The 15,276-nt window shown below is 40.0% G+C and overlaps 1 protein-coding gene across 8 annotated transcripts in view; it reads right to left on the reverse strand.

The window, feature by feature from the left end:
- The window catches only part of golga4 (golgin A4), a 117,622-nt gene that overhangs the window by 21,556 nt on the left and 80,790 nt on the right, over window positions 1–15,276 (reverse strand). For all 8 annotated transcript variants that reach the window (XM_055633515.1, XM_055633516.1, XM_055633513.1 and 5 more), the window contains 2 exons: window positions 6,317–10,551; window positions 3,416–3,537 (listed from right to left, as the gene is read on the reverse strand). In XM_055633515.1, the coding sequence (XP_055489490.1) occupies window positions 3,416–3,537; window positions 6,317–10,551 (4,357 nt within the window). The remainder of the gene's footprint in view (window positions 1–3,415; window positions 3,538–6,316; window positions 10,552–15,276) is intronic.

The raw sequence follows: 15,276 nt of genomic DNA on the forward strand, positions 1-15,276 counted from the left end.
GTTTACACCCCAGCATTGTGAACATTGACTTCTCCAATTTCAGGTAGTCCTTGCTTTCTTCCTCCTTCCCCTCCCCTTCCCAGCTCTCCCACTGCCTCCAGTCTCCGCCTCTTCCTTTCTTTTTCCTGCCCCCCCCCACATCAGTCTGAAGAAGGGTCTCGACCCGCAACATCACCTATTCCTTCGCTCCATAGATGCTGCCTCACCCGCTGAGTTTCTCCAGCATTGAAAGTACCACCTCGTTCATTTTATGTAATAGGAAAGATGTTTTCAAGCTGGAAAGGGTGCAGAGAATAATTTACGAGGATGATGCCCTGAGCTTGAGGGAGAGGTTGAGCAGGCAAGGACACTATTCCTTGGAACGCAGGAGGACGCCGGGTCTTGTAGAGGTGTACAAAATCATGAGAGGAATAGTTCGGGCAGATACAGTCTCTTGCCCAAATATGGGAATTGAGAATCAGAGGACATAGTTTTAAGGTGAGGGGAAAAGATTTAATAGGAGCCTGAGGGGTGACTTTTTAATGTAAAGAGTGGTGGGTGTATGGAACGAGCTGCTGGAGGAGATAGATGAGGCAGGTAGTTTCTGTTTAAGAAACATTTAGACAGATAAATGGACAGGACAGATTTAGAGGGATATGGGCCAAACACAAGCGTAAATGGGACATGTTGGCCGAAGGGCCTGTTTCCACGCTGTAAGACTTAATGATTCTATGACTATCTCTGCTAATAATGCAAGTTGTACTTCTCCCCTGCCATTTGACTGAGATTGTAGTGCACTATTTATTATTCAATTAAATGTCATCCGCACATTCTTAGAAATGAACATTATCTAAAATTATAAATAAATATAACCATTTGTTGAAAATATAAACATATAAAAAAATAACCATTATGTTAAAACTAAGTCAAATGAAGTATTGTTTAAGAAGGAACTGCAGATGCTGGAAAATCGAAGGTAGACAAAAGTGCTGGAGAAACTCAGCGAGTGCAGCAGCATCTATGGAGCGAAGGAAATAGGCAACGTTTCGGGCCAAAACCCTTCTTCAGACTGATGTAGGGTGGGGGGGGCGAGATTAAATGAAGTATATCGGTTTTATCAGCTAAGAAAGTTGTCAGAGTAGTACTGACACCTTCTTTAAACTTCATCATTCATCAGCCGCCCAGGGACGAGCACAGAAAATAAACACTTCATCACACATGCAAACTCTGATTCACCACGTGAACAGCAGGAACAACTCTGATTCATAGCCTTCAGAGCAAAACAAAAATGATGGTCTTAAATAGATAAGCACATTTTGAAACAATGACCTCCTTGTTCTAAATTCTACAAGATGACACACCCTGTCTACACCCACACTCTGGAGACCTTTCATGGTTTTGTAATTTTCACTTGTTGAGTATCCTGAAAGAGTAATGTATGCTGTTATTGATTTATTCAAAAATGTGATTGTTATTTAACTGATATTCTTCAGATACACGTGTTGATGCACTTCTGAAAAGAACATGGAAAATTACAGCATTGGAACAGGCCCTTTGGCCTTCAATGTCTGTGCCAAACACCATGCTCTCTCCTAGCCTGCACATAATCCACACCATTCCCCTCCCTTGAATATCCACCTGCCTATCTAAAAGCCTTTTGACCCTGCTTATCAAAATGATCAAAATTCTTTAGCTCCTGAATTTATCCAAAACTTTTACCTTAAAACAAATGTGACTCCGTTTTTATTTACAAACCTTCGCTGATTTAAATATTTACAACACTGCCATGAATCAGGGAATAGTCAGACTGTGTGGAAACAGGTCCTTCAGCCCAACTAACCCACGCCGACTAACATGAGCATCTACACTCCCACCTGGCTGCATTTGGCCCATATCCTTCTAAACCTATCCTATCCATGTACCATTCCAAATGTCTTTTAAACATTGTGATAGTACCTTGCCTCAACTACCTCCTCTGGCAGTTCATTCCATATACCCTTATAGCACTGTGAACCTGTAACCCAAGGTACCTCTGGTCTACAACATTCTCCAGGGTCCGACAAGTTACTGTGTGGGTCCTGCCCTCGTTTGTCCTACAAAAAGCAATACTTTACATTTATCCAAATTGAACTCCCTGCCATTCCTCAGCCCATTGGCCCAGTTGATCAAGATCCTGCTGTATTCATAGAAAACTTTCTTCACTGTTCACTATGCTATAATTTTAATGCCACCCACAACTTACCATACCTCCTGCATTCACATCCAAATCGTTAACATAAACAATAAACAATAGTGGATCTAATAGAAGAAGTGCATCGTCCTTCAAACTATTTCTTTGTCCACTCCATCAAGCACCTCCCAATGGAATCATCAATGGAAGAGTCTGCGGGTCCTACATTTGCTTCATAAGACATCATAAATCTGGAATATCTTTAATCCCATGGAACTGCCTAACAATTATATATCTAGCCTAATTGTCAAACCTTCTCAGTGATACTGGTAGCATTATCATCATTTTTTTTCCTGGAGGGAATCAGACAGCTTTGAAATGAATGATTCATGTTCAATACAAATTACTGTGCAGTATGTTTCAAAGTTGTACAGCACAGAAATGAGCCCCAACTCATCCACACAAACCATGATGCCAATCTTTGCTAATGCCAACTACCCCATATCATAGGCCCTTAGGACTCTACTCTTGTCCTATCCAAGTACCTGTGCAAATACCTTTTAAACATAATTATATTTGGCCTCTACCAAAAGCACAATGAAACATGAAACATGCCAATCTCAGATGGCAGTCTTTTAGTCACCTTGTATCACGAATTTAAAAAAAAGGTTCATAATTAATTCTAAAAAAGATCTTGGACCTGAAGCGTTAACTAAAAGTTTCTCTTTTGACCTAAGCCCCCCCCCCACAAAGTATTGGGGTAATTCAGTAGATCAGGCAGCATATCTGGAGAATATGGATGGATCTATCATCAGGATGCTGCCTGAATCGCTGAGTTCCTCCAGCATTGTGTCTTTTTTTCTTTTTTTTTAAATCGGCACCTGCAGTTCCTTGTTTCTGCTTTTCATTTGACATGTTGCATGCTTCCGGCATTTTTGTTTCTATTTCAGGATTATAATTATCTTTAATCCACATGAAAATTACAATGTTCATATATTTCCCCCTTGACCACCTCCATTTTGGTCACCACTCATTCCATTCTTCTTAAAATGGTTGTACCATGTTCAAACTTCAAAGCAGTACCTTTAACAATGCAAAAAGTGTATGAACTTTCTCTTGGTTGAAAACCCTACTGAATTTTACAAATACCATATTGAGTCAATAGGATTCAGCCATCAAAGATTGGATCACAAGAAATCTATTGAAGAATGTTCCATAATAATTTATCTCAAAATGTTGGTACAAAATCACACCTTTTCTACTTACCTATGGCCTCTTTGACTGATATATCAAGCTCTTGTTCTTTTTTTGCTAATTGTGTATTGAATTCTCGCATTAACTGTTTGAGAATTGAGTTGTGTTTCAGCTGCAGATCTTCCAATTCCAATCTGCAAAAAAATAGTCGTTTGCAAAATTAGCTAAGTTATACTTTTTTCTTACTTTAAAGTAAAATGGTTTACTGAGAATTGTAGGATAAGCTAATGAACTCACTAACTTAAAATGTGAATTGTCTAAGTAATGATCATATTGCACTGAAACAGGCCCCTCGTCTCACCATGCCCAGGCCAACTATCACCTATTTGCAGTAATTCCCTTTTATCTTCCCACATATCAATCAAATTCCCCATTCATCTGTCAAATTGGGACAAATTAGTATGTAATTAATTTACCAGCCTGCACTTCTTTAGATGAGTGTGGAAAATTGAAAAAATATACAAGACTGTATGCAATTTGTCCTGGAAGCAGTAATTTTGTTGCATGTTCCTGATCTGCAAGTATGAATAGATATAATCTAATAGGTAATGTCATATAATTAGGGATGGCACTGTGGTACATCTGCTGCAGTAATATTGCTGTGGCTTCCCAGATCCTGCAATCAGGTTGAACCCTAATCTCTGTGGAGTTTGCATGTTCTCCTTTACCACATGGGTTTACCCTCGGCATCCCAAAATTAGGTCAAATTTAAGCCAAATTTAACACAAACTGCAAAACTAGTCAAGACAGTATGAGGCCATGGCAAGAGATAGATACGGAGACTATGGCTAGGGAATTAAATCTAGCGCAGCGCAGTTAGCCAGAGACCTGGGTTCTATCCTGACTTTGAGTGCTGCCTGTATGGAGTTTGCACATTCTCCCTATGACTGAGTGGGTTTCCTGGTTTCCTCGCACTTCCCAAAGCCGTGCAAGTTAGTAGGTTAAATGGCATTTAAAATTTGCCCATAGTGTAAGGAGTAGATGCGAAAGTGGGATAACTAGCCTGTTACCATGCTCTATCTCTAAACTAAACTAAAAGGAACTTGCATGGAGGCTTTAATCTTTGTGACCTTGAGTTATAAGATGAATCTTGGGTTTCAGCCAAACAATTTTTCAAAACAGACCCATAGTGCTGGTGTCACTCAGCTGGTCTGGCAGCATTTCTTGAGCATGAATAGGTGACATTTCTTCTCTGGCTTTTGTCCAACCATCTACCTATCAACTGCCCTCCCCTCACCTGTATCCACACATCGCTTGCCAGGCTTTATCCTGCCCTCTCTGCTAGCTTGCTTTCTCCCCAGCACAGAAAGTTTGAAGAAGAGCCCCGACCCGAAAAGTTACCTATTCATATTCTCCAGAGATGCTGCCTTCCCAGCCCTTTGTATCTTTTTTTTGGTACAGCAGCGGCTGCCGATCGTTGTAATTAAACAATTCGGAGACAGTGGATGGGTTAAGAAGGGGTGGATTACCATGTCACAGCTTGCACACAATTTGAGACGGAAAATTGGATTCTCTTTTATCAGAATGCTGCACTGTGGAACTTGCTCAATTATGTAATTTGGGTGGAATTAATGACTTGGGCTGAAAGTTCTATGTCCAAGCTGTATAACTGTGACTTTGACTCCACAACTATCACACAGAATATTAATTGGTGTGTTGGAAGATGAGGGGTGATATAGAGATTTATAAGATCATGAGGGGATTAGATTGGGTAAATGCACATTCTATCTGGAGAATCTTTATGGGGAATTTAGGAGCAGGGAAATCAAAAATGTACAAGGCATGATTAACATGTTTAACACGATTGGCATGATTAGCAAGTTTGCAGATGGCATGAAAGTGGGTGGCATTGTAGAGAGTGGAGAAGGTTATCAAACATGACAGCAGGATCTTGATCAGCAGGGCTGAGGAATGGTGTAAGATATGTTTAAGAAAGAACTGCAGATGCTGGAAAAATCAAAGGTAGGCAAAAATGCTGGAGAAACTCAGCGGGTGAGGCAGCTTCTATGGAGTGAAGGAATGTGACGTTTCGGGTCGAGACCCTTCTTGAGACTGATGTGGGGTGGGGCGGGAAGCAGAAAGGAAGAGGTGGAGACAGTGGGCTGTGGTAGAGCTGGGAAGGGGAGGGGAAGGAGGGAGATAGCAAGAACCACCTGAAAGTGGAGAAGTCAATGTTCATACCATTGGGGTGTAAACTACTCAAGCGAAATATGGAGGAGCAGTACCTCATATTTCGCTTGGATATATTGGCCCAACTCAAGCAGGTTGGATTAGTGTAGATGAGGCATGTTGGTCCCACTGAGGGATCCCACTCTCCCTTTATGGGCCCTTGCTCTCTTTATGTACTTACAAAATCCCTTGGGATTATCCTTAATGTTATCTGTCAGGGCAATCTCCTGTTCCCCTTTTGCCTTTCTAATTTCCTATTTTAGCTTGCTCCTCAGTTTCTGAAACTCCTCCAAGGATACACGATCCCAGCTGCCTATACCTGTCCCATACCTCCTTCTTACTCCTGACCAAAGCCTCAATTTCCCTTGTCATCCAAACTGTCACTATGAGAGACGTGGCAAAAGGTTTAAATATGTGGGACAATGGGGTCATGATGCCCCTGCAGGGATGGGAGATTGCAACCCTGTTTTGACAAATGCAATCAGCCTGGCATGCACAATCAAGTAAGATCAAAGAGAACAAGTCGTCCTACAACTTTAGGCTGTGCACGCCATAGGCAAGAAGTGGAAGATGCCCCTGCACTTGTTATTGGAGTGGTGCAAAGGGGAGAAGTTTAAGATTCTACTTTGTAGTAGACAAGAGAAATTAGGGTCACTTTCATAAGTCAGAATGGTTCTGGGTTAGTGATTTGCCAAATGAGAGCAAGCCCATTCCAAATATTCATGTTACAAAGCACACACTTACTTGGTTGTTTTCTCAGCCTCCTCATTTATTTCCTTTCTAATGATTTCTAATTCGGCCTCATGTTCTTTCCGCAAGGCTCGTAGGTCTTTCTGGAGTTTAGTGTGTTCCTTACGCAATTTTTGTTTCTCGTTTTCTGCATCTTCCAGTTGGCGACCCAAATGACTTTGTTGTGCTCGTGTGTCATCTAACAATTTAAATAACTCCAAGTCAGATTTTGACTTCTCTTCAGAACTTTCCTCAAAGATCTTAAGCAGAGAGACTTTCTCCTGTAACTGCTCCTGCAGGAGCTTTACCTCTTTTTTATAGCCCTCAGTTATGGAACTGTTCTCTAATGTTCCCTCAATCTCAGTGTCATCCTTTGTGACACCACCTTGGCACTCCATCATTTGTTTTTCAGTCATTTCTTTTCCCCTTTGCAACTCTTCAATTCTCTTTTCCATCTCATTTATCCGTTTGTCTTTTGTGCTCATCTGCAACATTAAATTATCCAATTTATCCATTTTCTCTTTTTCTGACAAAGAGTGAGACACATGTTTTTGTTGTTCAAGCTCTGATTGACACTGTTCAATCTTCTCTGCTCCGACTATTTCCAAATGGTCTTGAATATTCGCTTGGAGCTGAGTGATTTCATCAAAGTTATCTGTTTTAACACTGGTTTCTTTGTATTTTTGTATTATCTCATCTCTTGCTGATAATTCCATCTGTAGAACTGCTACTTTTTCTTCATAGCTTGCTCTGAACACTTTCAGACAATTCTCCTTCTCAAGTTCCAGCTCTTCTCTCAATTTAACAACCAACTTCTCTTTTTCTTCTTTTTCTGAAACTTCTGCAGCTTCTAGACTTTTCAGTTTTTCTTCCAAGGCCTCATTCGTTGTATCTTGAAGCGTAACTTTTTGATTTAAGTCTTTTAACTGTTCGTCCATGCATTTTTCTTTCCCTTCCATTTGATCTGTTAGCTGTTTCCTTATTTTTGCAATTTTTTGCTCTGCTTTTCTCTTAAGTTCAGCTATTTTAGTAGCACTCTCTGTTTTCACTCTAGTTTCCAAATCCTTCAAATCCTGCTCCTTGTTATTTTTAAGATCTAATTTAAATTTCTCCCACTCATTTTGTTTCTCCAAAAAGCCAACAGTCAGGGATTCCATCTCTTGCTCCAATATTTTAGTTTTGTTTTCAGTATCCTTGAACTTGATGTATTGTTCGGAAGCTCCAGCCTGGGCTTGTTCAAGTTGTAGCCTCATCTCCTCCAATTCAATTTCCTTCTGGTGCAATTTTTTGTTGACTTCTTCAATTTCACATTGCTGAGACTTTGTAGCAATATCTTGATCTAGTTCTGCTATTCTGGATTTAGCTGCTTGCAGCTGACCATTCAGATCAGTAACTAATTTTGTCTTTTCATTTTCTGCATGTTCCGTTTCATTTCTACCAATTTGTAAACTATTAGTCAGCTTTTCTACCTCTGCTCTCAGTGATGACAATTGACCATCCTTCTCTTCATTTAGTTGAACAGACATCGTCAAATTTGACTCAAGCTCTTTCATCTTGTTGCTGTGCTGCGCAAATTTTATTTCTGTTCTTTTCTTCCATTCTGCCAACTTGTTTTTATATTGATCTCCCTGTCCAAGAGCTGAAATTTTCTCTTGAGAAATAGCTTCAATACTCGCAGATAGTTGATCTATTTGGTTCAGCAGCTTTTGTTGTTCCACTTGATGTTGTTCGTTAAGCAAGGATATAGCTTCTTTATCTACGACGATATCGTGGTGCTCAAGTTGCAACTTTAGACTCCTTATATCTTCCTCGAAACTTAAGATGTTTGATTCTTTTTCCTCCAGCTGTTGAGTGATGAATTTATACATATTTGCATTTTCTGCCAATTCTGTTTTACAATGCTCAATGTGTGCCTCCTTCTCGTTCAGAAGCTGTTTGCTAAGTTTGCTATCTTGCTGGAGTGTGTCGCGATCTGCACTAATGATTTGTAATTCAGCTTGTAAGGCCTTAATGTCCTGCTCTTTATTTTGCAGTTGTTGTGTGATATGCTGCACTGAATCATTTAATAAGACATTTTGGTTTATCAACTCATGAACCTGAGTTTCTAAATCACGAATTTCACAGTTCTTTTTCATAAATGCCTTTTTCATCTTCTCAAATTGAGTTTGGTAAACTTTAATTCGCTCGCTAAGGTTGCTGATTTTATCAAAACAGAAAGAAGAAAATGTATTGATTTGCAACTCTATTTTTCCATCTGCTTCATTAAAACAATTTATTACTCGCTCGATCTGGTTCCTAAATTCAATTTCATTCTCAAATTCAACAGATTTTGCTTGAAGTGCTTTTTCATGTTCATCATTTTCCTTACCACGCAAGGTCTCTAGCAGCTGCAGTTTATCCTCCGTTTCCTTCAACAAACAATTAAGTTCATGAATCCTCTCCTGGCTTTGTTCATGCGTGTTTTTCAACTCACTTATAGTGTTTTCTAACTGTGTTCTTGCCAGTAAAGTTTGACTAGCAGTCTCTTCAAGTGTTTCTAATCTAGTTTTAAGGATTATTTCACTTTTCAACAAAGCGCCAACCTGGCAAGATGCTTCTTGGAGCTCCGCTTGGAGCTGTTGCATTCTATCTGCTCTTGAAGCAACTTCCCCTGTAAGCTCTTCGACTTTGCTCGATAGTTTGTCCTTATCATTATTGGAAGCTTCCAGGCAACTTTTCAATTTTGTGAATTCTTGTTCCTTTTCCTGAATCTCGTTCTCATGTTTTTCTTTTAGTTCTTCCATCTGCTGATCCAATCTATTCACCAAACTTTGATTCAGTTCTGCAACCTCTATTTTGTGCATCTCATTAAGACTTTCCAGTTGTTTCTGACTAGATTCCAACTGAGCTACTGTTTCATTAATTCCTGTAGAATTTGTGTGTGCCATTTCCATTATTTTTTCTTTTAAGATTTGTTCCTTTTGAATCAATTCCGTCTGCTTCTTTTCCAGCTCTACTTTTAGTTTAATTTCCTGTTCAGAAAGCTGAACTTGGAAGTTTTCTTGCATTTCTTTTTCATTGCCCGTGATTTTTTCTAATTTTGTTTCAAGTGTTCTTATTTTCTCTCCATATTCCTCATGAAGTGAAGCAACTTGGAGGTCATACTGTTCTTGTTTGGCTGCGTGTTGTTGACTGAACTCTTCTGCTTGTTGCTTTTGAAGATTCAGTGCCTCATTAAGTGCCTTTTGGTTTTCCTCTGAACCTTTCTGTATCAGTGCAATATCGAAACCCAACTGCGCAATTCTACTTTCGTATTGTTCGGTTAGGGAAACTATTTTTTGTAATAAATCACTGTTTTTTTCTTCCAAGTCTTTGAAATCTTGTGCCTGCAATTTGTAATTATCTAAATTAACTGTGACCTCATGAAGCCTGTTCAGCCATTCTTTTTCTTTTTCTTCCAAATCTCGACAAAGATTCGACTTGTCAGTCTCTAAGTTCTTCACCAAGTTCTGCAGTTCTGTTAATTGTACTTCGTACTGGCGACGCTGGTCATCGAGTTCACAAGTCATCTTTTCTCTTGCATTTTCCAGCTCACATTTTCGGGCTTGGCTCATGATTTCAAGTTCTACAGAAGCTGCTGCAGCTTCATTTTGAATTGTTTCGAGCTGATTTGTCAAGCTTTCTTTTTCTGTTTGCAGTTCTTGCAATTCTTTGTCCTTTTCCTCAAGAAGATGGTGGAGGTTGTTTAACTTTTCTGTAAATATTTTCTCAACTCCACACATGGCCAGTTCATTGTTTTTTTCTGCAGCTTTGATTTTTTCTTCACAGTCCATTTCCTTCTGTTTTAGTTTTTTCTCAACATCTTCCTCAAACAAAGATAACTTATTTTCCAACTCTTGGCGTACTTTTAGTATTTCTGACATCTCAACTGACAGCTCCTCCAATTCAGTTTGTTTCAGATCAATTTTCTCCAGTGTTTTTCGGTTCATTTCCTCAATGTGGGCATGGAATTGGGTTTCATTCTCCATTAACTGTGCTTCTAGTTCCCCACTTCTTTTTTCAAGCTCCTCCACTTTAGCCTGCTGCTGATGCAATTTTTCAATCGATAATTGCTCCCCTTCCTGGTTTTTATTTTGCAGCTCCATTTGGTGTTTTTCAATTGAAGATCTCATTTCTTCTTTGTATGTGGCCTTCTCTGCCTCAATGTCTTCTGACTTCATTTCACTGCCTTGTGACGTTTGTACAAGTGAACTTTCCAATTCCAATACTCTCTGTAGGGGGGGGGAGGGGAACAATAAAATACTTTGAATATCACATAACTTGTTTGCATTCTGCAAGTCATTTATCTGTAGATCTCTAACATTTATTTTGTCATTGAACTAAGCAGCTAAAGATTGAATATAACTAAAAGTTTGCACTTAACAACTAAAAGGATTTATTAAAACATCTTCAAAAATACTTTTTCTAAATTTAAAAAGTCAATGACGACATAACCAAAAAAAACTTTGAAAAACAATAATGGTCCACATTTTTTCTGTGAGCAGCAAAGGAAAGGCATTCACATCACATCTGTTTGCTCACAGACATTCAGTGGCTAAGCCAGTAGGGACTTCCACTGTACAATTGCATTTGCTATCTTCTGCAGGGAATGCAAGACATCTGGACAGGATGGAAGCTGTTCAAACTGAGGGACTGAAAAATCCTTACCAAATGGGATGCAAGAAGTGAAATAGAGATTTTAATTATTTTCCAGGAATAAATATTAGCATATAGCCAAAGAAGGAACAAGAGTAAAAAATGTATAATAAATCCAACATTCATCTGTCTCTACCACATCTAGTTCAATTATGACACTTTCTCAGAGGTCCTTTATCCTCAGAAGTGGAGGATACCTCTCCCTCTAACATAATTGATCGAATCCTTGACTGAATCTCACTCTTTTCCTATATCACTACTCTTAACCACACTCATCTCAAACAGAGCCAGGATAAAATTCCCCTGGTCCTGTCATTCCATCACAACAGTCTCTACAATGAAATAACCAACATGCAATTTCCAGCTGGAATGAGATTCCACCATCAGATACGTTTTAGTTTGCTACCTCCTCATAAGTTATTGGGGAAAAGGCAATAAATGCTGGTCATGCAGAAATTGCACAAAAAATAATAAATGTATTTATCTGTGTTTATTTTTGTCCAGCAAGCATATTTTAGAAAAATTATTTTAATAAGGATATTAAGACAAAGCTATTGACTTTTGTAGCACATTATTCATCTATCTAAAATATATTGATATAACGTGTAATGAAATGAACAATTTTTATTAGGTAGACACAATTTTACACATTGATGTACAGATCTCATCAATTTGTCCAGAAGGTACGATCACCCAGGATCCAAGATGAGATGACTAATTAAATAAAACACTGGCTCGGTGGAAAGAGTCAGAGGGAGGTGGTTCATGGTTGCTTTTCAGACGAGTGTGTATCTCAACAATCGGTGCAGTGTCCTCTGCTGTAGTCCTGTATATTTACGACTTGAATTGAAAAGGAGACGGCATGCATGATAAGCATATTTGTGGACGAGTCAAAATTGATGGTGTAGTCGACAGTGAAGGTGGTTATCAAAGGTTACATAGAAACATAGAAAATAGGCGCAGGAGTAGGCCATTTGGCCCTTTGAGCCTGCACCACCATTCAATATGATCATGGCTGATCATCCAACAGTATCCTGTACCTGCTTTCTGTCCATACCCCCGGATCCCTTTAGCCACAAGGGCCATAGTTAACTCCCTCTTAAATATAGCCAATGAACTGGCCTCAACTACATTCTGTGGCAGAGAATTCCAGAGATTCACCACTCTCTGTGTAAAAAATGTTTTTCTCATCTCAGTCCTAAAATATTTCCCCTCTATCCTTAAACCGACTACTTGTTCTGGACTTCCCCATCAATCTTCCTGCATCTAGTCTGTCCGACCCTTAAAGAATTTTGTACGTTTCTATAAGATCCCCCCTCAATCTTCTAAATTCTAGCAAGTACATAGAAACATAGAAAATAGGTGCAGGAGTAGGCCATTCGGCCCTCCAAGCCTGCACCGTCATTCAATATGATCATGGCTGATCAAGCGTAGTACAAGCCAAGTCTATCCAGTCTTTCTTCATATGAAAGTCCTGACATCCCAGGAATCAGTCTGGTGAACCTTCTCTTTACTCCCTCTATGGCAAGAATGTCCTTCCTCAAATTAGGAGACCAAAACTGTATGCAATACTCCTAGTGTGTTCTCACCAAGACCCTGTACAACTGCAGTAGAACCACCCTGCTCCTATACTCAAATCCTTTTGCTATGAATGCTAACATAACATTCGCTTTCTTCACTGCCTGCTGCACCTGCATGCCTACTTTCAATGACTGGTGTACCATGACATCCAGGTCTCGTTGCATCTCCCCTTTTCCTAATCGGCCACCATTCAGATAATAGTCTACTTTCCTGTTTTTGCCATCAAAGTGGATAACCTCACATCATTATACTGCATCTGCCATGCATTTGCCCACTCACCCAGCCTATCCAAGTCATCTTGCAGCCTCATAGCACCCTCCTCACAGCTAACACTGCCCCCCAGCTTCGTGTCATCCGCAAACTTGGAGATGTTGCATTCAATTCCCTCGTCCAGAATCATATATTGTAAATAGCTGGGGTCCCAGCACTGAGCCTTGCGGTACCCCACTAGTAACTGCGTACCATTCTGAAAAGGACCCGTTAACTCCTATTCTTTGCTTCCTGTCTGCCAGCCAGTTCTCTATCCACATCAATACTGAACCCCCAATATCGTCTGCTTTAAGTTTGTATACTAATCTCTTATGTGGGACCTTGTCGAAAGCCTTCTGAAAGTCCAGATATAACACATACACTGGTTCTCCCTTATCCACTCTACTAGTTACATCCTCGAAAAATTCTATAAGATTCGTCAGGCATGATTTACCTTTCATAAATCCATGCTGACTTTGTCCAATGATTTCACCACTTTCCAAATGTGCTGCTATCCCATCTTTAATAACTGACTCTAGCAGTTTCCTCACTACCGATGTTAGACTAACTGGTCAGTAATTCCCCGTTTTCTCTCTCACTCCCTTTTTAAAAAGTGGGGTTACATTAGCTACCCTCCAATCCTCACAAACTACTCCAGAATCTAAAGAGTTTTGAAAAATTATCACTAATGCATCCACTATTTCTGGGGCTACTTCCTTAAGTACTCTGGGATGCAGCCTATTGACCCCCGTCCCCTGCTATTTCCGGCAGATTAATTAAGTCTTCCTTAGTGAAGACAGAACCAAAATAGTTATTCAATTGGTCTGCCATGTCCTTGTTCCCCATGATCAATTCACTTGTTTCTGACTGCAAGGGACCTACATTTGTTTTAACTAATCTCTTTCTCTTCACATATCTATAAAAACTTTTGCAGTCAGTTTTTATGTTCCCTGCCAGTTTTCTTTCATAATCTATTTTCCCTTTCCTAATTAAGCCCTCTGCTGGTTTCTGAATTTCTCCCAGTCCTCTGGTAGGCTGCTTTTTCTGGCTAATTTGTACGCTTCATCTTTTGTTTTGATACTATCCCTGATTTCCCTTGTTATCCACGGATGCACTACCTTCCCTGATTTATTCTTTTGCCAAACTGGGATGAACAATTGTTGTAGTTCATCCACGCAGCCTTTAAATGCCTTCCATTGCATATCCACCGTCAACCCTTTAAGAATCAATTGCCAGTCAATCTTGGCCAATCCACGTCTCATATCCTCAAAGTTACCTTTCTTTAAGTTAAGAACCCTTGTTTCTGAATTAACAATGTCACTCTCCATCCTAATGAAGAACTCAACCATATTATGGTCACTCTTGCCCAAGGGGCCACGCACAACAAGATTGCTAACTAACCCTTCCTCATTACTCAAAACCCAGTCTAGAATAGCCTGCTCTCTCGTTGGTTCCTCTACATGTTGGTTTAGAAAACTATCCCGCATACATTCCAAGAAATCCTCTTCCTCAGCACCCCTGCCAATTTGATTCACCCAATCTATATGTAGATTGAAGTCACCCATTATAACTGTTTTACCTTTGTTGCACGCATTTGATTTTTGCCCTGGATTTGTCTGCCTACCACTTTTACTTTTCACCTTGCTACCTATTGCTTCTACCCTCATTTTCCACCCCCTCTGTCTCTCTGCTCACACATTTAAGAAATCCACCACCTCTTATTCTCTGTTTATTATCTTTTTCTTCTTTCCCCCCTACATGTTACAACAGGATCTAGATCATCTTGGAAAGTCGAGAAAGGAATGGCAGATAGTATCGAACTCAGATGTGAAGTGATACATTTTGGGAAGTTAAATCAGGACAGAATGACGCGACCCTCAGGAGAATGCAGAACAGAGAAATATAGGTGTACAAGTACTTAGTTCACTGAAAGTGGCAACACAGACAGACAAAGTGGCGAATAAGGCATGTGGCATGTATGCCTTCATCAGACAGGACATTGTCATAGTCATACAGCGTGGAAACAGGCCCTTTGGCCCAACTTGCTCACGCCCACCAACATGCCCTATTTACATCAGTCCAGCCTGCCTGCGTTTGGCCCATATCCCTCCAAACCTGTCCTATCCATGTACGTGTCTAACCGTTTCTTATACGTTGGCATAGTCCCTGCCTCATCTACCTCCTCTGCAGCTTGTTCCATACACCCACCACCCTTTGCGTGAAAAAGTTACCCTCAGATTCCTACTAAATCTTCCCCTTCACCTTAAATCTAAGTCCTCTGGTTCTCAATTCCCCCACTCTGTGCGTCTACCCGATCTATTCCTCTCATGATTTTATACACTTCTATAAGATTATCCATCATCCTCCAGCACTCCAAGGAATGGAGTCCCAGCCCGTTCAACCTCTCCCAATTGCCAAAACCCTCGTGTCCTGGCAACATCTTCACAAATCTTCTCTTGACAACATCTTTT

Source organism: Leucoraja erinacea, chromosome 4, assembly GCF_028641065.1.
Source record: "Leucoraja erinacea ecotype New England chromosome 4, Leri_hhj_1, whole genome shotgun sequence".
NCBI classification, from domain to species: domain Eukaryota; kingdom Metazoa; phylum Chordata; class Chondrichthyes; order Rajiformes; family Rajidae; genus Leucoraja; species Leucoraja erinaceus.